At 47.3% G+C, this 21,674-nt stretch overlaps 1 protein-coding gene across 1 annotated transcript in view; it reads left to right on the top strand.

Moving 5' to 3' along the window:
• HNF4A (hepatocyte nuclear factor 4 alpha) overlaps window positions 1–21,071 on the top strand; it is a 70,961-nt gene extending 49,890 nt beyond the window's left edge. The window contains exons 5-11 of the mRNA XM_039497196.1: window positions 668–774; window positions 5,854–6,009; window positions 12,003–12,090; window positions 13,070–13,225; window positions 15,281–15,517; window positions 16,671–16,793; window positions 18,951–21,071. Of these exons, the coding sequence (XP_039353130.1) occupies window positions 668–774; window positions 5,854–6,009; window positions 12,003–12,090; window positions 13,070–13,225; window positions 15,281–15,517; window positions 16,671–16,793; window positions 18,951–19,093 (1,010 nt within the window). The 3' untranslated portion in view covers window positions 19,094–21,071. The remainder of the gene's footprint in view (window positions 1–667; window positions 775–5,853; window positions 6,010–12,002; window positions 12,091–13,069; window positions 13,226–15,280; window positions 15,518–16,670; window positions 16,794–18,950) is intronic.
• The last annotated feature ends 603 nt before the right edge of the window (window positions 21,072–21,674 follow it).

The following is a 21,674-nucleotide window of genomic DNA, read 5'->3' as shown; positions in this document are numbered from 1 at the left end:
ATCATTGTAGCATACAGGTGGCTCCCCAAAACACGATTGTACCTCTCTATGCTGCATGAAGGCAAAGCCGTATTGGCCACATTTTCAAAGGCTTCCGAAGTTATGTCCACAAAATAATTTGCACCCAGCTTTTGTGTGTACAGATTGAATAGCTGGGTGCATGAGGGACAGTTGTCACAAGTCATGGGTAGGGGGAGGGTTGTGAGTGTTAACAAGGCACATGGACATTTTTCATGCATGGCTTAAGAGGTTCCTTTAAAAAACTGGCACTATAGCATGGGACCAAGTGAAGACACCCATTTCTGCACTTGGGAGCAGCTCCACTACCCATGAGTCACTGGGGAGCTTTCCATTGATCTCAATGAGCATTGGCTCAAGCACTTATACTCCAAAATAGCTCAGTACTCAGATGTTTTAGGCACCCAGGAGAGCCCAAATGTTGAATTATGCGCTACATTTTGGTCACCGATGTTTGAAAATCAGGCTCCTCATGTTTAAAACTTGATTCAGACGCATCCTGGCCTGCCTCCCACACTGTATAGCTGTGAAACCTTGGCTAAGGAAAGCCGAGGATTTAGTGTGTAAAGGTAACACCAACGGAGTGTGAGGGCGTTTGGTAAACACATTCCCGACTGAGCTTTAGCTGACCCCAAATCCTTCCTTGCAGCTGTACAGAACGAACGTGATCGAATCAGCACCCGGCGATCCAGCTATGAAGACAGCAGCTTGCCTTCCATCAACGTCTTACTGCAGGCAGAAGTCCTTGCACAACAGGTACCTCTTCTTTCTTCTAACGCATCAGGTGCAAAGTTTTCAGTAGAGCCAGGTGAATAATCCATCACTGATGCTAGGGTTACCGCCTGGGGCGGGGTGGGGGATTGTTACTTATCTGCAGACTGAACACCATTTTTCTCAAAGGTGGCTGTTACTTGAAACCGTTCATGGTATAATTGTTGGTCTGGAGCTGATCTGTGAACAGGGTTGCTGCAAGTACTTGACATTTCAGCTATGTTGACTGGACACAAAAGGCCACATCCTCAGCTGACGTAAGGTGGTGAAGCTTCACTGAAGTCAATGGAGCCATGCTGACTCACACTCAACAAGATTATAGGCAGCAGAATTAAAATAAATAAAAGGAAGCACTTCACACAATGCACCGTCAACCTGTGGAACTCGTTGCCAGGGGACGTTGTGTCAGCCAAAAGTATAACTGGGTTCAAAAAACAATTAGAGAAGTTCATGGAGGATAGGTCCATCAGTGGCTATTAGTCAAGATTGTCAGGGACGCAACCCCATGCTCAAGTGTCCATAGACCTCCAAGTGTGAGAAGCTAGAACTGGACAAAAGGGGAAGGATCATTCAAAATTGCCCTATTCTGTTCAGGCCCTTTGAAGTATCCGGCCACTGTCAGACACAGGTTACTGGGTTAGATGGTCTGATGGGTTAGAAGATACTGGCTTAGATGGACCCAGTATGGCCATTCTTATGTTCTTACACCATCTGGCACGTAGGTCATATGGTATGTTTCTATTCCCTGTTTAGACAAGAATAAATCTTGGAATCAGGCTTCCGGTGCAAATACTTGTGATGATGAATTCAAGGTTTGCTTTATGCAAATATTTTCACCACCGTTTGCTTAAAATTCTTTGTTTCTGTAAACATTCCTGCCAGGACACTCATTTGCTAGAATATTCACAGAAAGGGGCCCAGGAAGAGGAAGCAAATTTGTTTAAGAATTTGAATAAATAGCCAGAGGCTTAAAAAATTGACTTTGTCTGGGATAAACTGAGCCCCAGAATTCCAAGAAAGGCAAACACTAGGGATGTTCCAATCAGGCCTCCAGGACAGAAAGCATTTCACACAATCTCCTCGCCATCAGACAGCCTGAATCGAAAGCACTGGCAATATCCAGCTGTGCAGCCTTAAATCCAGTGACATAATGCAAGGAAACCATTCAAACCATTACCACTGCAATGCAAGGAAGGTCATCTTACAAGACCATGCATCACCCAGCCCATCTCAGACTTGGTCGCCGTAAGCACACTCCCTGCCCTCCCTGCTCTGCCAGTGATGCCAACCTCAAGCCATCCAGGGTCTTTATCTCCTTTGATAGGCATCACCATGTCTTGTGCCATGTTGCTGCTTAGACTTGGAATGAGCTTCCCAAATCTCCAAGCCAAACCACCTCCCTCACCTCATTCAACTCTCTCCTAAGAAGGACCGGAGGGAGACTAGGTAAGAAAGGAGAAAGGGGGAAATTAACAGAAGCATATAAGGCATTTCTAAGCACAGCGGGATGACAATTTTTGTCCAAATTTTTTTTTGCTGATAAATGCGGATTTGGGTTGACTGAAATATTCATACATTTGTGTCAAATTTGCCATATGGTTTCAGGCAAACCAACAAACAAAAACAACCCTGCCAAAACAAAACCAAAAAATTCTGAAAAAATTGAAATTTAATTTCAATTTTTTTAATTTGAAATGACTTTTTGTTTTGAAATGTAATTCCATTTCATTTAAAACACCTATAAAAACTTTGTAAACGCTTGAGAATGAACAAAATGTTTAATTCGAACTGAAACTATTTTTTTCCTTATTTTTTGGTTTACCAAAATATTTGAAAACTTTTCATTTCAGGTCAGTTTGAAACAATGTTTTGGTTTGTTTTTCGGAACGGCCAGCAAACCGGAAAATCACATTATTTACACAGCTCCATGTCCAAGCTCTAGGGCTTGATCCTGAGACGTGCTGAGCATTCCTGGCTTCAAAGGGAGTTGAGGGCATTCAGGAGCCCAACGGAGTGCTCAGCAGCCTATAGGATCGAGGCCCTAGTGAGTAACCATGTGATCTTTTAATTTCCCCCCTTGTCCTTCCTTTCCCCATCGCCCACCTCCTGTCTGCTGATACACTCAGTGGTGTATTGGGTAGAATGTCTGGCCAAGATTTTCTAAAGTCACTAGTGATTTGGGGTGTCTCTGTCTCAGCTTCCAGGTGCCCAACGGGAGACGATTGTCAGAGTCAGGTGCCCAACTGATTTTTCTTAGCATAAATCCAACGCTACCCAAATCACGAGTCCTTTCTGAAAATCTTGGCCCATGCCTTAGCTCATTCTGGGAGGCTCCTAGCACATTTATGGGCCCTGTAAAGATAACCTCGCACTCTGCTGCAAGGTGAGATAAGGGTCCTCTGGCCACTAGGCTTGCAAGGGAAGAGCATTTTACAATGAGACTGGATGTTCTGAAGCCGCATGCTCCTTTGTTGAGTCAGGTCTCCTGATAAAGCCAGCAGCCCCGAAGAAACTCATCAAGACTGCTCCATTCCAGCAGAGCACATACAGACTCATTAAACACTGGGGACCCTAGCATGCTAATCGGTAACTTATATATGCCTCGCTAATTAGAACAAGATATTGCTGAGGAGCCGCTTTCTCTGGGATCTCAGGTCACTCACCCAGAGGTCTGTGTTTATTTGCTAAGCCTTCCGGGCACCCTGATTAGGGTAATACATGGTGAGATTTTTACAATCTTATTTATTCAATAACAGCTCTAGAGCTGGAGAGGTTCCAAGAAATGCAACCTGGAAAAAATGCTGGTGCCTTTCAAACCAGTGAGGCCGTGAAAGAGGGAGCCAGGGCTGGGTGAAAGTGCTGGGATGCACAGGACAGGAAGCACAGGATTCCAGAGGGCAGAAGGAAGACAGTGGTGGGTCTGGTTAATCACTCACAAAGTCATAAGGAAAAACTGGTGATTAAAGCCAGATTTTGAAATAAGCTGGGTATGCAACTGTGCATGGAACATGTGCACGCACTTGCACATCTGATTGGCATGGAAGTTTGCTGCACCTTTGCATGAAAATGGGGTCCCTGCACATGAAGACGTGCCAGATCAGTCATTTGCAAGTGAAATAGCACCATTTGCCTTTGCAATCATAGTAATTCTGCATGCAAATTGGACGCACGGTGTATTTTCATGGGCATGTTTGCACATGTACAGTTTGGCAGAATGTTTCTGACTTTAAACTGGGGCTTCAGCATTTCAAATGGGGATTTTAAATTTAAATGTTCTGGTTCTGATCTCACTTAAGCCAGCTTTATGCCTGGGTAAAGTGACCTCAGTGGAGAGACTCCTGATTTATTTCAGCAGGAGTGAGAGGAGGATCAGGCACTATATTCAATATCTTATGAAAAAAGCCCGGCAAAGGCAGTGATGGCTCTGTTTGGTTGGGAGCAGGGTATGGCTGGCATGGCAGGTAGGGTAGTTCTCTGATCCCTCGCTGGTGGGGAGAAGTCTTTTCTCTAGCACCAGCACTAGCCTTGATGATCCTCTGCTGAAGGGAAACTGGGTTTATATCAGTGCCCGTAGTACAGAAAGAAGGAATGACAGACTTGTCCGTGGGCCACATTGGGCTCTGGTGTAAATCCACTGAAACCTGACTTACTCAATGGGAGGCAGAACTCTTGACTCTGGACGTGTTTCTCACATGCTTTACAGACTGCTCAAGTCTGGTCACGGAACGACACATTGATAATGGGGGTATCTAGGCTTTGCCTCTGTTTTTCATTCCCTTCCTCCTGTGATAAAGAAAAAAAGCAAATCTAGATCCAACTCCCAAGTTTCTGGGGGGCATATGTACTGATCCAGGCTCCCCGTTCAGGCTTAGCTTAGAGTTAGCTCAGTTGCTAGTATGGAGCATCATTCCTGACGTCTCAGCTATACAGAGGAAAAAGCTCCTGACTCCATTGATACCTGCCTGCCTTTTAATCTGTTCTTTGATTAATCTCTGTAGAGCCACAAACCTACATGGTATATCAGAGAAGGCAGAAATGCTGCCCCCACTTTTCATGGGTCTTCATGGCAAATGAAATTTAATGTGGATAAATGTAAAGTAATGCACATTGGAAAAAATAACCCCAACTATACATACAACATGATGGGGGCTAATTTAACTACAACGAGTCAGGAAAAAGATCTTGGAGTCATCGTGGATAGTTCTCTGAAGATGTCCACGCAGTGTGCAGAGGCGGTCAAAAAAGCAAACAGGATGTTAGGAATCATTAAAAAGGGAATAGAAAATAAGATTGAGAATATATTATTGCCCTTATATAAATCCATGGTACGCCCACATCTCGAATACTGTGTACAGATGTGGTCTCCTCACCTCAAAAAAGATATTCTGGCACTAGAAAAGGTTCAGAAAAGGGCAACTAAAATGATTAGGGGTTTGGAGAGGGTCCCATACGAGGAAAGATTAAAGAGGCTAGGACTCTTCAGCTTGGAAAAGAGAAGACTAAGGGGGGATATGATAGAGGTATATAAAATCATGAGTGATGTCAAGAAAGTGGATAAGGAAAAGTTATTTACTTATTCCCATAATACAAGAACTAGGGGTCACCAAATGAAATTAATAGGCAGCAGGTTTAAAACAAATAAAAGGAAGTTCTTCTTCACGCAGCGCACAGTCAACTTGTGGAACTCCTTACCTGAGGAGGTTGTGAAGGGTAGGACTATAACAATGTTTAAAAGGGGACTGGATAAATTCATGGTGGCTAAGTCCATAAATGGCTATTAGCTAGGATGGGTAAGAATGGTGTCCCTAGCCTCTGTTCATCAGAGGATGGAGATGGATGGCAGGAGAGAGATCACTTGGTCATTGCCTGTTAGGTTCACTCCCTCTGGGGCACCTGGCATTGGCCACTGTCGGTAGACAGATACTGGGCTAGATGGACCTTTGGTCTGACCCAGTACGGCCATTCTTATGTTCTTATGTTCCCAGCTTCTGGGACTTTCATATATCTGGCTCTTCCAGCTCTGAAATGTGAAGATCCTACATGGGTCCCTTCTCATCCTTGCAGATATCATCGCCAATTTCTGTGATCAACGGAGACATTCGAGGGAAGAAGATTGCGAACATAACAGATGTGTGTGAATCCATGAAGCAGCAGTTGCTGGTGCTGGTGGAGTGGGCCAAGTACATCCCGGCCTTCTGCGAGCTACCCTTAGATGATCAGGTTAGTGCCATTTGACCTTCCATGGCTCTTTCCTGTGGAGGGTATCTGTGGCCAAGAGGAATGGCCTGATCTGCAAAGAAGTTGCACATTGTTTACTCAATTATCACGACTGCACAAGCAGATCAGATAACTGCACGAATACAATACTAGCACTGGCCATTTTCATGTGCAGTTAAGCAGACTGTTTGCACAATCGCTGTAACAATGTGCTCAGCTAGACGCATAATCGTGCACACATTTTGCAAGCAAAATTTTGCATGGGCAGATGGTTGGTGAATCATTGGTTAATGCTACTGCAGCACTTTGAAAACCTAAAGCGCTATACAAATGCTTAGGATAATTAGACTGATTAGGTACAGTATATTGGCTTAACGTTTGAATGGCCTTTCTGTTGCCTAACATTAAAAAAATCTATCTTTAATTCATTCACTGGGCCTGTGGTTTCCTGGTGTCAGTGGTAACTGTTATTGACAGTGATTTATAAATTATAATAAAAATGTGTCTAAGATCCCAAACCAACAGCAGCATCTCTGCAGACTGAAAAGTTGCTCATATATTTGTATTTAAAGCAAGATATTAAAGTAATTTACTTACCAAGACCAGCATAGAGTGCTCAGCATTCCCCTTGTAAGAACTGAACCATAAGATCTAAGGGTATGTCTACACTGCTGGCAGAGTGTGATTTCAGACATACCCTCGCTTGCTTTAATCTAGCTAGCTCAGGTCCGTGGCAGCCTGGGCTTCAGCTCAGGCTGGCCACCCAAGTAAGAGCCCAGGGTCCCAGGAAGGCTTGCACGCTGCGATGGTCCCCACACTAGCTAGACTGAAGCTATCTTTGGCATGTCTACTCAAGCTGCAATCATACAGCCCTAACGCAGCCTCAGTGGCACAAGGAAGTGCTCAGAGTTAAGGGCTGCATTTCAAAGTTGTGTGCAACTGATGGAAGTGGTGAAAATGCACAACTATCTATGTATAGGTGGTACTCATGCTCAAAATACACACACATAAAAGTGGAGGTGTGCAGGAAAAACTAGTGAGAGTCCCTTTCTGCGGAGGGCTCACAGTGCCTGTAGTGGGGCAGGAGGATGTTTCCAAATTAATTGTTTTTTGTTCACAAACTTAAAAAGGGTCCTTTTCATCCAGGATCAGGGACCAGCCCAATGACCTCTGGATCAGGGGGTAGTTTTTACCGAATCAGAAGATTAGGATATTTAGAAAGTGAGAGTGCCCAGCTAGTCAAGAAAACCCACAGTCATCTCACAGTGCAGATCCCTGGGAAGTCTGCATATTTTACAGCCTTTAGGAATGCTCCCATTTCTGTCTATTTGGGTGGTAGCTTTGAATTATTTACAGTGATAAACAGCATGCTAAATTCCTAAAGCAAATACACTTAGAAATCACAGAAAACAAAATGGTGACCAACGGCAAATTGTATTTACCTAGCAAACAGGCTGCAGCATATAGAGGGCTAGATGCAGCTACTGTTCTATCAAGTCTTTCACTGCCACTTGGAATGGATGCTGTAAAACCCAGTTAATGCTTTGTAGGATCTATAACAGTTTGCACATGGAACGTCCTCACCAAGTGTCTTTGGCTCAGTCATGGGAATTTTTTAGAAAGGAAATAACCAAGGAGGAGATTGCCTGACCCCTGTGTTCACACTGAAGAGAGGTTTTTCACATGCTCCCTGCCCCGATGTGATTCCTGGTCTGAGTAACTGCTCATCAGTGTGAGTAAGGGGCTCACACTCTGGCCCAATATGTCAGGGAAGAATCCAGGAGGAAAACATTAGAATTTTTTTTTTCTGAAATGCACATTAAAAAAACCCAAACAATTAGACCCACATTTTCAAAGGAAGATGAACCACAGGACAGTGTGGGAGCCACAACTAGACATGGCAGCAAAAATGTGTGTGAGTCCCTGAGCCAGGCAGCTGCATGGTGGACTCTAGAGAAGTTTTCCATCAGAAACTGCAGTTTCGTGGAAATCAATATGTATTGTGGGAATGTCAGTTTCAGTGAAACTTTCCACAGAAAGATGTCAAAACAAATTTATGTTGAAACACTTTGTTCTGATAAGGTAAAATACTTCATTTCAGCTTTCTCATTTTGTTTAGACTTTTATATTCCATTAAACTATTAATCTTAATATTATATTGGTATATGTTATATTTAATATTTTAATTGAATATAAAGTCAAAATGAATCAACAATATTGAAACAAAACATTTCAACATTAACAACATAATTTAACATTATTGAAACAAAATGTTTTGATAGTTGTGAATCAAAACATTTTGGCCTTTTCATTTCACAGGAAATTGTGAACCTTCTGATTCAGAACTATTGTTTTTTTAAGTTCAGAATTCCCTGAGGAATGGAAATTCCCTGAGGAATGGAAATTCCGGTTTTGACCAGCTCCCGTACACACAGATAGCTGTAGTTACCCAACAAACTGGGCGACTGCCCACATCTGGCCATCTGCACATGCACTTCACATTGTGTTGCACAAATGAGGTTTCACAACACCTTGAAGCATTCACCCTTTTTGTAGAAGTCCCTGTTCTATTTATTTGCATAATACCTTTGTCCCCTCAAGTGTCAGCATCTTTTCTAATCAGAGCTTTGTTCTAGCTCATTTGCATTCTCTTGACACTTATGGTAGAGTGAGGCTTCCCTTGGCTTCATCTGATGCTGAAAGATAACACCCAGGAAAACTGTGATATGGTCCTGCTCCTTGCTTCATTCTCCTTTTCACCCTCTGTTTGTTCAACACGCAGAGGCTGGACCATCCCTATCAGGACACACTTTTCCAAGTCTCTCCATTAATGTTTAATAGTTGTTTTCTTCGGCCAACATCCCTGGCTGGCTATTAAGAAGCAGCTGGGCTACACTGTCCAATAGTTAACCTTTGTTTCTACAAAAGCTTTGAAATTGTTAACAGAATGGGGCAAAAGATCCGGGACATTCTCAGGAACCACTGAGGGGTGTAACATGAAGAACGTCAATTATTAACGTCAGGGCAGAAAAACATCTCTTTGCCTTCATTGGTCTAAACTGTCCATTGCCACTGGGGGAGCAAATGACCAGAAGATGACCCCACCCGCTGGTGGGACATAGCACGGCATGGTGACCCCATCCACTGGTGGGATATAGCATGTGGCATGGTGACCCCACCCGCTGGTGGGATGTAGTGCGTAACACGGTGACCACACTCTGGGTGGGATGTAAGGCATGAGATGGTGACCGCACTCCTGGTGGGACAAAGGGGGGACATGGAAATGATCCTACTTATTGTCATGATGTAGAATGTGAAATGGAAACCGCCCTCTTCCCTGGCATGAATGCATTATGCAGGAGTGACTCTGCTTCCTCAGCTCTCCAGCATGGCACATATCATGCAGAAGCAACTCTACCCCTCTGGTGTGAGTGTCCAATGCTATTCCAGTCAATGCGATATTATTCATGTGACAAGTTCTGCGAGGGTTGCCAAAGTGTGAGAAAAAGACAGACCCCTCAGGTATCTGTCAGAGGCAGGAAGCCCCCCACCAGACTGGGTCACAGACTCTGGGGTTTGAGCCCTACTTGTCACGACTATCCGTTCCTGAGCCAGGGGCTGGCTGCTCTGTGGGGCAATGTCGTCTCTCTCTTTTTCATAGAATTCAAGATCAGAAGGGACCATTATGATCATCTAGTCTGACCTCCTGCAAGATGCAGGCCACATAAGCCGATCCACCCACTCCTTAAGCAAGCGACCCCTGCCCCATGCTTCGGAGGAAGGCGAAAAACCTCCAGGGCCACTGCCAATCTACCCTGGAGGAAAATTCCTTCCCGACCCCAAATATGGCGGTCAGCTGAACCCCGAGCATGCGGGCAAGACTCTCCAGCTATACCCTCTGGAAAAAAGCTAACAATATCCTATCATTGACCCATTGTACTAATTACCAGTGTGGCACTTAATTGACCTAATGACTAAGCCCGTTATCCTATCATATCATCTCCTCCATAAACTTATCCAGCTTAATCTTAAAGTCATGGAGGTCCTTCGCCCCCACTGCTTCCCTCGGTAGGCTGTTCCAGAATTGCACTCCTCTGATGGTTAGAAACCTTCGTCTAATTTCAAGCCTAAATTTCCTGACTGACAATTTGTATCCGTTTGTCCTCGTGTCCACATTAGCACTGAGCTGAAATAATTCCTCTCCTTCCCTGGTATTTATCCCTCTGATATATTTAAAGAGTGCAATCATATCTCCTCTTATCCTTCTTTTGGTTAAGGAAAACAAACCAAGCTCCTCAAGTCTCCTTTCATACGACAGGCTTTCCATTCCTCAGATCATTCTAGTGGCCCTTCTTTGTACCCGTTCCAGTTTGAATTCATCCTTCTTAAACATGGGAGACCAAAACTGCACACAATACTCCAAATGAGGTCTCACAAACGCCTTATATAACGGGACTAACACCTCCTTATCTCTACTAGAAATACCTCGCCTAATGCATCCCAAGACTGCATTAGCTTTTTTAACGGCCACATCACATTGCCTACTCATAGTCATCTTACGATCAACCAGGACTCCTAGGTCCTTCTCCTCCTCCGTTACTTCCAACTGGTGCGTCCCCAGCTTATAACTAAAGTTCTTGTTAGTAATCCCTAAATGTATAACCTTACACTTTTCACTATTGAATTTCATCCTGTTACTAATACTCCAGTTTACAAGGTCATCCAAATCTTCCTGGAGGATATCCCGATCCTTCTCCAAATTGGCAATACCTCCCAACTTCGTGTCATCCGCAAACTTTATCAGCCCACTCCTACTTTTGGTTCCGAGGTCAGCGATTAATAGATTAAATAAAATCGGACCCAAAACCGAACCTTGAGGAACTCCACTGGTAACCCCCCTCCAACCCGACAGTTCACCCTTCAATACGACCCTCTGCAGTCTCCCCTTTAACCAGCTCCTTATCCACCTCTGGATTTTCATTTCGATCCCCATCTTTTCCAATTTAACCAGTAATTCCTCATGCGGTACCGTATCAAACGCCTTACTGAAATCAAGATATATTAGATCCACCGCATTTCCCTTGTCTAAAAAATCTGTTACTTTCTCAAAGAAGGAGATCAGGTTTTCTCCCAGGGTCAGTCACAGTTTCTCTCAATCACTTTTTGATAAGACGTCTTTTATGGATCCTGACAACCTTCTTGCCTTCCTTATACTTGGGACACTGGAGCAGGATGAGTGTGTCTCTGCTGCCATGCTGGGTGCACAGTTGCTCCACAGACTGGGCTTTGTACCTCCCGATTTCCACTTCTTGTGCAGAGCCACCCAGAGGCGGGGGCAAGTGGGGCAATTTGCCCCAGGCCCCGGGCCTTGCAGGGGCCCCACAAGCCCTGGCTTGGCAGTGGTCCAGGTCTTCGGTGGCATTTCGGCAGTGGGGGGCCCTTCAGTCGCTCCAGATCTTTGGCAGCATTTCGGCAGCACGAGCCCATTCAGTGCTGCCAAAGACGCGGAGCGACTGAAGGTCCCCCCGCCGCCGAAATGCCACCGAAGACCTGGACTGCCGCTGGGTGAGTACAAGTGCCACAGCTCCCCTGCTTTGCCCTAGGCCCCCTGAATCCTCTGGGCGGCCCTGCTCTTGTGTGTGGTCAGCAGTTGTGAGAGTCTGCCTTAGTGTTGCACATGCCAGTGCAGTGAGGTGGGCGAGAATTCTGTGCAGAGATCTGGACCAGCCCAGGTGCTGGGCTAGTATCTTGAGCATCTTTTGGTTTAGATTGTTGGCTCCCTGGCCAAGGGGTTGGAGGTGCTGCACCTGAGGAGTGGTGAGATGTAGGAGAACATTGTGTTTGAACCCCCACATATAACCAGAGCAAGGACCCTACTCCTCTGCCCTGACGTGCAATGCAAGAGTGGGCACTTCCTCTACATTCTACTTATGTGAAATCAAAGCACTCGCCCCCCTTCTCCCAGTCACCCAGGTAATATGTCTCTGTCCTTGCAGGTGGCATTGCTGAGGGCACACGCAGGAGAACACCTGCTCCTGGGAGCTGCCAAGAGGTCCATGGTGTTCAAAGACATCTTGCTATTAGGTAAACCACTTCTTCTCTATGCCAGGATGCTGCTGCTTCCTCTAGTAAAGCAGATCATCACACAGGATCATCCTCTTTATGGATTTGAAAGGGATGGGCATTTTATCTCGTCCTGTGTCATTTTTGGTGAATGGCGCGTTGGGTCGGAATTCTCATATACCCAGGGAACCCAGCACTGCCCTGGGGTTCAGTTGGTGCTTCTGATCTAAGGGCTTGGTTCACATTTCCAGCATAAAGCTCCATTACAGTGCTCCATCAGGGTAGAGGGGCCTACAGGTCATTGACCCCCCGCTCCCCCCATTAAGACCCAATCACACTGCCAGAGAGGTGAAAAGAGGCCTTAGTGTAAGTGAGAAGCAAAGCCTCCATCTTCATTCAGCTTTTCCTTGTTGCAATGATCTTCCTATGCCCAGTAATAGAGTGAGAAGAGGCCGCTTGGGTAACATAGGTCAGCATTTATGGCCAGCACATCCCTTCTGCTACAGGAGAGGATGTATATAGAGACAGGCCCATTCACTGCTCAGGGATGGGTGGAGGAGGCAACTTCACTTGTCCCAGGTGGGTTTAGTCCTGTTCTGAGATAGAAAATAGCCCAGTTGCTAAAGCCCAGGACTGTTGTGCTCATTAGGAAACCACTGGCATGTTGCAGCGTCCTGTCCCAGAGTAATGATACCTGTCCCATGCATGGCCCACCCATGGGGAGCAGCTTTGTGATGTCCTTGAAGTCTACAAAAGATCCCGGATGCTTGTTGATTCAGGAGGCCAGAGTGATGTGTCCCCACTTACACTCATACCCACATACCACACTTAATTCCAGCCTTGGTCATGTGGGGTGAGGAGTGAATGTGTGACGCCCTGGTCAGCATTGTAAGTCTTGGTGGATGTAATAAAGTCTGAGGTGCTCAGGTGCCTCCTTGTTGCTGGTTTGATTATGAGCAGCAGAGAAGGCTCCTGATATAGTTCTATTGTGTTCCTAAAGGCAATGACCACATAATCCCACGGAACTGCCCTGAGCTGGTGGAGGTGATCCGTGTGGCCATCCGAATCCTCGATGAGCTGGTCCTGCCATTCCAGGAGCTGCAGATTGATGACAATGAATATGCCTGCTTGAAAGCCATCATCTTTTTTGACCCAGGTAGGCCCAAACCTTCAACAATTAATCATCAGAAAAGATCTCCTCTTACAAAACCCAGAGTAGCAACCACACAAGAGCTTCGCCCTGCTCTCATGCTAGCCAGTGCCCCAGCAATTTGGTACAGTGTCGGTGGGATGTACCTGGTTTTCTCAAGGTGGTTTCTCCAAGGCTTTCAGAGCCCTTTCAAGTCTCCAAATCCCTTCTGGGACCCTGTGTCTCCTTGCACGGTGCTGGCATTTGGATACAGCGAGATAGTGCTGGGCCTATTATGATAGAGGAATTTGATCCCCTGGATAAAGTTAAAAAGGCAGCAACCCTGGCAGGCAAGACAATGGGATTGTTACTAGCAGAGCTTGGAGCTCTAGGAAGGTGCTGGTTCCACAGTGTTCCTGTGGGATCAATGGCCACACTTCATGCTCATGTACCACAGCTATCCCAGTGGAACCGGGGCAGAGCTAATGTCATCCCCCACCTGGACCCCACGTGTCAGGGTCGGGGGATGAGGGGGTGGGGGCTGGGAATGCAATGGGATTCCTGAGGAATTCTGAAAGGGCAGAACTATGGATCTATGACAAGGCAATGGCTGAACCATCAGTTTAGGAGACAGATTCTCACAGTCAAGCTGGACGGGTATATCAAGTGGGGTCCCGCAGGGATCAGTTCTGGGTCCAGTTCTGTTCAATATCTTCATCAATGATTTAGATAATGACATAGAGAGTACACTTATAAAGTTTGCAGATGATACCAAGCTGGGAGGGGTTGCAAAAGCTTTGGAGGATAGGATTATAATTCAAAATGATCTGGACAAACTGCAGAAATAGCCTGAAGTAACTAGGATGAAATTCAATACGGACAAATGCAAAGTTCTCCCCTTAGGAAGGAACAATCAGTTTTACCCATACAAAAGGGGAAATGACTGCCTAGGAAGGAGAACTGCAGAAAGTGATCTGGGGATCATAGTGGATCACAAGCTAAATATGAGTCAACTGTGTAACTGGAGTATTGTGTCCAGTTCTGGATGCCGCATTTCAGGAAAGATGTGGACAGACTGGAGAAAGGTCAGAGAGGAGCAACAAAAATGATGAAAGATCTAGAAAACATGACCTTTGAGGAAAGATTGAAAAAAAATTGGGTTTGTTTAATCTAGAGAAGAGAAGTCTGAGAGGGGATGTAATAATGGTTTTCAAGTACATAAATGGTTGTTACAAGGAGGAGGGAGAAAAATTGTTCTCCTTAACCTCTGAGCATAGGACAAGAAGCAATGGGCTTAAATTGCAGCAAAGGAGGTTTAGATTGGACATTAGGAAAAACTTCCTAACTGTCACAGTGGTTAAGCACTGGAATAAATTGCCTAGGGAGGTTGTGGAATCTCCGTCATTGGAATTTTTAAGAGCAGGTTAGACAAATACCTGTTAGGGATGGTCTAGATAATACTTAGGCCTGCTGTGAATGCAGAGGACTGGACTAGATGACCTCTCGAGGTCCCTTCCAGTCCTATGATTCTCTAGGATGGTATAGTCACTTTGTGCTGCTCAGGTGGCACAAAAGGACTAGCTCCTGCCCTTAAATAGTCAGCAGAGAATTCCCCTTGTGGAAGGGACCTCTCTTCTCACCTAAACCTGGAGAATGGGGTTCCTGTGCCAGCCCACCCCCTCCTCATTCATGGCAGGAGCGTGCCAGGTGAGGAAGGAGATGTCGAAGCAGGCCTGGGGGTGACAGAGTAGACCTGTGCTACACTGAGCCTCTGCTGCTGATAACTGCATTAGGGACCTTACACCAGTGGTGTTAGTTAGCACAGTCCTTAGGCAGTGCCAGAGGATGCTGGGGAAGGTTGGTGCAGAACAATGGAGGCATAACTGGCTTACTGATGGCTCCCACCTCTGAGCCAAGCCAAGTTTGAATGCAGGGGAGAACTCAGCCCTAGAAAAAAGAACCACAAATGTCTATAAAACCAGATTGCAGGGAGCCAGAGAGAGAGCCCACAGCTCATGGCACTGGAGAGGGTATCTCCCTTGGGAAACAGCCCTCCATTTTTTGTTCCATGGTTTGTTTCAGACGCCAAAGGGCTGAGCGACCCCACCAAGATCAAGCGGATGCGGTACCAGGTGCAGGTCAGCCTGGAGGATTATATCAACGACCGGCAGTATGACTCGCGGGGCCGCTTTGGCGAGCTGCTGCTCCTGCTGCCCACCCTGCAGAGCATCACCTGGCAGATGATTGAGCAGATTCAGTTTGTCAAACTCTTTGGCATGGCCAAGATTGACAACCTGCTGCAGGAGATGCTGCTAGGGGGTGAGTATCTGTGCTCAGCCTCTGCAACCCTAATCCTCAGCACAACCCCATCACCCTCTCGTCACAGGGAGGGAAAAAGCCAGGATCAGAGTGGGGAATGTCCTTGATTCCCAGTCCTGTGCTCAGACCTCCTGATGCAGGGAGCTGAGCACATCAACCCAAGTAGATTATCTATCTTCATTCAGAAGCTGCCGCTTGTGTGAGATGTAATTCTGTCCCCCCTGCAGCTTGCATCGTGTTTCATGTACTTCATGCTGAGTAATAACAGGAGACAACTCCGTTCTTATTAAATAAAACTGGCTGTTTATGCCATACATACCTGCTCCATGGGTGAACTAGAGTGGGAAGAGGCAAGGTGAGGTGGAACCTTGGGGGAAGGGGTGGAGTGGTGGCAGGGCCTGGGGCAGAGTGGGGATTGATCACCCCCAGGGAAACCAGAAAGTCGGCACCTCTGGTTTATGCAACTATTTACAGAGCTTCAGGTTAGCATTCCTAGCCATGAGCACACAGACTGACTTCCCTGTGCCTCTTCCAAACCCTTCCCTCCTGCAACCTGTGCTCTGCCTCCTCCCAAGTTCCATGCAGGTTGCTACATGTAGCGAAGGTGCTGCTTCCCAACAGGAGCAGCTGCTGAAGGGATGACAAGCTGCCCCTCTGGCCTTACATCATCCCCGTGCACATTCAGAGGATGCATCTCCCAAAAGACAGAGTCAGCTACTTACCCAAGTCCTGTTTCCCCCTAGGAGATTCATGGGAGCAATACATGCACTAAAGGGCAATGGAAAGGTTTGGTAAAGCATGGCCCAGCTTTACCACTAGCTGCTGAAAGCTCAGATAACCTCATGTGATGTATGTAGTGGAGCAGCAGTTTCCCCTGTGCTGCTCCTGCACATAGATCGTCCCCTGAAACCCACGAGGAGAGGAGAGTGACACTGCCAGAGCCGGTGTTGCTGTGGCAGAGGCAGAGCAGCACTGAGGTGTAGTCTCAGTGGAAGACAGGGAAGGAGCATGTCCTGATCCTTTGCACAATAGTGCACCTGGAATTACTGGCCTGGCTGTGAACATTTGGCCCTCTGGGTCTATACTCTTTTAGACTGTCTAGTGCTTTCCCCTTCTGTCCTGCTCGCCATTACTGACACTGAAATGGTTCTAGGCTCGTCAAGTGAAACACCTCATGCTCACCACCCTCTGCACCCGCATCTGATCCAGGAGAATCTGGGGACGAACGTCATAGTAGCGAACACGATGCCTGCTCAGATGCACAATGGGCAGATGTGTAAGTATCCCTAGTAGGACTGACAGCTGCCAAAACAGACCTTGTTTGTTTGGAATGAAGCTAAATGAAATGAGTAAGAATGGTAAGAATCAGGCTGGCATTCCAGTGACATCCCTGAGCCTCAACGGCCGCCCCAGTAGTGGCATATTCTACACTGCAAAGCCACAGTGATGCAAGATGGGTATTACGGTGCTAGAAATTCCTCTGCAGAAAGGACAGACAGACACACAGGGCGGCGGGGAGCTTAGAGTAGATTAGATTGAATGCATGATTCAACTGAACACTCCCTAGCAGATGATGGTTTTTACAGTAGCTCTAATTGGGGGACTAATGCTCCAATCCAATGCATGACTCCTGAGTGCTGATTGGAGCAGGCCCCAAAAGACTAGCCTGGTATCTCTGGGGGAAAACCAGTAAAACTTTTGTTAATGTTTTCCCTGTCTTGGTCTCTCCACTGTCCAAAGAACCCAGCATGAGGGGGTTGAACACTAGGGTATCACGCTTGGCCACAGCACAAAGCTAGATCTTGGAGATGACATTCAAACGCAACCTACCAGTAGGGTTGCCAACTGTCGAATGGCACAAACCCAAACACTCTTGCCCTGCCCCCTGAACCACCCCTTCCCCAAGGCCCCACCCCTGCCATGCCCCTTCTCCGAGGCTCCGCCCCCGCTCACTCCAGCCCCTATCCCTCTGTCGCTCGCTCTCCCCCACCCGCATTCACTTTCACCAGGCTGGGACAGGGGGTTGAGATGCAGGAGGGGGTGAGGGGTCTGAGCTGGGGGGTGGGGCCAAGGGTTTAGGAGTGTAGGAGGTGGCTCCGGGATGAGCCTGGGGCAGGGGGTTGGGGTGCAGGGGCTCTGGGAAAGAGTTTGGTTGCAGGAGGGGGTGCAGGGCTGGGAGAGAGTTTGGGTGCAGGTGGGGGTGCAGGGCTGGGAGGGAGTTTGGGTGCAGGTGGGGGTGCAGGGGGTGGGCTCTGGGAGGAGTTTGGGTGTGAGGGGGTGCTGGCTCTTGGAGGGAGTTTGGGTGCAGATGGGGGTGCAGGGTGTGGGCTCTGGGAGGGAGTTTGGGTGTGGGAGGGGGTGCAGGCTCTAGGAGGGAGTTTGGGTGCAGGTGGGGGTGCAGGGCTGGGAGGGAGTTTGGGTGCAGGTGGGGGTGCAGGGTGTGGGCTCTGGGAGGGAGTTTGGGTGTGAGAGGGGGTGCAGGCTCTAGGAGGGAGTTTGGGTGCAGGTGGGGGTGCAGGGTGTGGGCTCTGGGAGGGAGTTTGGGTGTGGGAGGGGGTGCAGGCTCTAGGAGGGAGTTTGGGTGCATGAGGGGGTGAGGGGTCAGGCTCTGGGAGGGAGTTTGGGTGCAGACTCTGGACTGGGCAGGGGGTTGGGGTGCGGGAGGGGGGGCAGGGTGCAGGCTCTAGGCTGGGGCAGGGGGTTGGGGTGAAGAAGGGGGCCAGGGGGTTGGCGCTAACCTCAGGCGACTCCCGAAAGCAACTGGCACATCCATCCAACAGCAGCGTCTAGGTGGGGAGGCCAGAGGGTCTCCACACACTGCCCCTGGCCAATGGGAGCTGAGGAGTAAGTGCTTGGGGCAGGGGCAGCAAGCAGAGACCCAGGAGCTACAGGGACAGTGCCAACCACTTCCAGGAGTGGCATAGCACCAGGGCAGGCAGGGAGCCTGCCTCAGCCCCGCTGCCCTGCCGGACCTTTAACACCTAAAATCTCCCAGTTTGGCTGCAGTAGCCTCCAGGAGACAGAGCGTTGTTCCAGGAGACTCCCGGTGAAACGGGGAGGGTTGGCAACCTTACCTACCAAGTGAATCTTCAGTGCAGAGTAAAAAGCAGGCACAGAACCCCTGAGCCTGTGCTTCTTGCTGCGGACTCCCCCAGCGTCTCTAGTGGCTGTCTGCACTGGAGACTGTAGTGCAGCCTAAGCAGCAGCGTGTGCACAGCCCACTGGAAACCATGTTTTCATTGAAGAGCAATTGGCCTCTCTGTAACCGTCGTGCCAGGGCTAGAAGGATCCAACCATACCCAGATCCTTATCCCTTCCCCAAACTCTGGACTTTATGGAATTGGGATCCAGATCTGAATGTTGCCTCTTGAGTCCTGGTAGTCCCGTAGCATCTACTCCTTCTGCCTTTGTAACATGGTGTTTCTTTCTGCAGCCACTCCGGAAACTCCACAGCCTTCCCCCCCTGCAGGCTCAGGATCTGAGCAATACAAGCTACTCCCTGGGGCCATCGCTACTGTAGCAAAACAGCCAGCCTCAATCCCACAACCCACCATCACAAAACAAGAAGTCATCTAGCATCTCCCAGAGGAAAACCAGCCTGTTTTAGAAAGACTGTGCGGGGGAAAACAGACTGACTGTCCCAGTGAAGACGGACGCTATCGGTGGATTCACAGGCACAAACGCATCGGCTTGTTTATTGGAATACAGCAAAAGGCTGTCTTTGTGCAGCTAGAGAGAGCATGTGCCATGGTCCAGCTGAGAGTTACATATCTGGGAGTTAAACTGTAGTGAAATCATTAGTCCTAATACGAAGGGCCAGAACTGAAACTCATGCCTGCTGGTGACTCTTTTGAGATTTGCATTGACTGGCTGTGAGGTTGCACCTGACCATTTCTTTACTGCCTCGAAGTGGGTTCAAAGCAAACCAGCCACTACTGGAAAAAAGGACCTGTCCAATACAGACACTGCATTTGAAAGAAGGGCGGAGATGTCTGCTGCTGTCTTTAAAGCTTCTCAGAATAGTCCCAAGTTTCAGCTGACGTTAATGTAGCTAAAAATTCTCTGGAAAGCATCATTCCGGGTCAGGGGGGTATAATAACGTCTTGTGACAATATGGACCCACATGGTGAGTGAGTTGGGCTGGGAAATCATTGGAGCTTCTGGATTCCCTGCCATTTCAGACTTTCCATATGTTGGAGTGCTGCTGGAGTTCCTTATCGCAGCACCATTATTCCCTCCCCATGGCAGACACTGAAGGGCAAAGGCAGCAAAGTCTTCTATTATGCTACCATGGCATATTTGCGAACAGGAATGGAATGATGGTAGAGTTGTGGGATTCAGCTAATGGGCTTGGGAAGTACAGATACGGGGGCGGGTGATGATATTTGCTCAGCACCCTGAAATACTGCACAGATATCGCTAGGATGATTGCTGGGATCCTGTGCATGTCTGTGCCTCCTAGTGGTACTCACACAGGTTAACTATAAGCAAAAGCTTATCTGCAGCCTGGTCATGGGAGATTATGGTAGGAGGAGACCTGAAGGGGAGTGGGGAGGATTCAGAGGTGGAGAGATGAGAGATGGACCCAAGACACAAAGGTTGGACCAGGATCTCATGTTCCTCAAGGCTTGGGAGTGGCTGGACCCAGAGGCTTGATCCAGGCTCATCTTTAATCCCAAATGATGAATTATAGCCTGGCTGGTGCCATGTGGACTTCTCCTTCACCACAGTATAGCTGGTCGATCACAGATTTATAGGGTTTTATATCGTGGCAGAGATAAGTCATGACAATCCGAAAGATACAGACTGCCAAAGCATGAAGACAATTAGAAAACCAGGGAACCTCAAACTCTGCTGCGAAGTTCTCAAGGGCTCAGGGAGAGACGTTCTATTATCTAAATGTCCCACCTAGCCCCTGGCCTGTACCCTCGCCATAGAAGCTCCTGGGTTTTACTTTGCTTGTGTTTTTCTTTTGCTCACTGAAGCCTATTGGTGCTATTCCCTGCAGCTCCCCGCAGCACAGGGAAAGAAGGCCATGAAGCTAGCAATTTCTCTCTCCCCAAGAACTGAAATCACCTCCTGGGGAAATACTAGCTTTTCCTGACCACACACTGTATTGCTGCAAGGTCTTGGCCTTGTGGGAACATCAAGAAGTGGTGGAGTCACAACTGCCAAACGCTCTTGGGACAAATGTCCAGCTGGTGTAAATGAGAGCTCCTCTGATTTACACCTGCTGCGGATCTGGCCCCTGGATTTCAAATGCAAAAGCCAACACCCCGCCCCTGCCTGCGGGTTTCGAAGTATTGTATTGTCTGTCAGACCTGATGGCATTTTGCTGAGTAATTTATTGCAATGATGAATCTAATCATTTTCTATACATTATTTTGTAAATCACATTGATTATTTATGATCAGGAAATTAAATGTGAACAACTTAATAACGAGACCGTCTTTTTCCAACTGTATGTAGAGATAGTGTGGGGGGAATATGTCTCAGTGCACATTTCATTCACACCAGACATCCCCAGTACGGTACATTAATTTTTTGCTGGTTACTGCCTTCCAATGGAAATAGAGGAATATTTCTTCACTAGAGTTTGTATTAATAAAAAAAGAAATAAATGCAAAAATATTTTCTAACTTTTCCTGGACAGATGGATTTTTTTTTCTTCTGGGAGGATAGTTCTAAACCCCCAAGGCCTGGTTAACTCTAGCAAAAGGGAGCGTGCATACCTTTGTTTTTCCAATTACACCAGGGCTGAATTTGACCCATAAACCAAATGGACTTTCAGCAGTGTTGCCAGCTCTCACGTTATCACAAGTCTCTCAATATTTGGTATTTTTCTTAAAGCCCCAGGTGCTGGAAGCATATGATTGCATGAGAATTTCATTTAAAAAAGTAACTTTCGAGACATTGTGGTTGTAGAGAAAAGCTTGAACACATGTAAGTTAACAGTTACACTGTGAAGGCTCAGACACCAGAGAGTAAAGAAAAAGAAGCCAAAATCTATTTCTCTTAACTCCCAGGACTTTTAAAAGGAAATCACATGATTCTTGGCGGGGGTTGAGTCATGATTTTTGAACATTTCGAGGTGGCAATGCTGCTTTAGTTCTACATCCCACGTCTACTAGCTCCAGGGGGGTGTAAATGAAGGCAG

The sequence above is a fragment of the Mauremys reevesii genome, linkage group 13 (genome assembly GCF_016161935.1).
Source record: "Mauremys reevesii isolate NIE-2019 linkage group 13, ASM1616193v1, whole genome shotgun sequence".
NCBI lineage: Eukaryota > Metazoa > Chordata > Testudines > Geoemydidae > Mauremys > Mauremys reevesii.
Note: the sequence above shows the minus strand (reverse complement) of the source record. Positions and strands in the feature narration are given on the sequence as shown.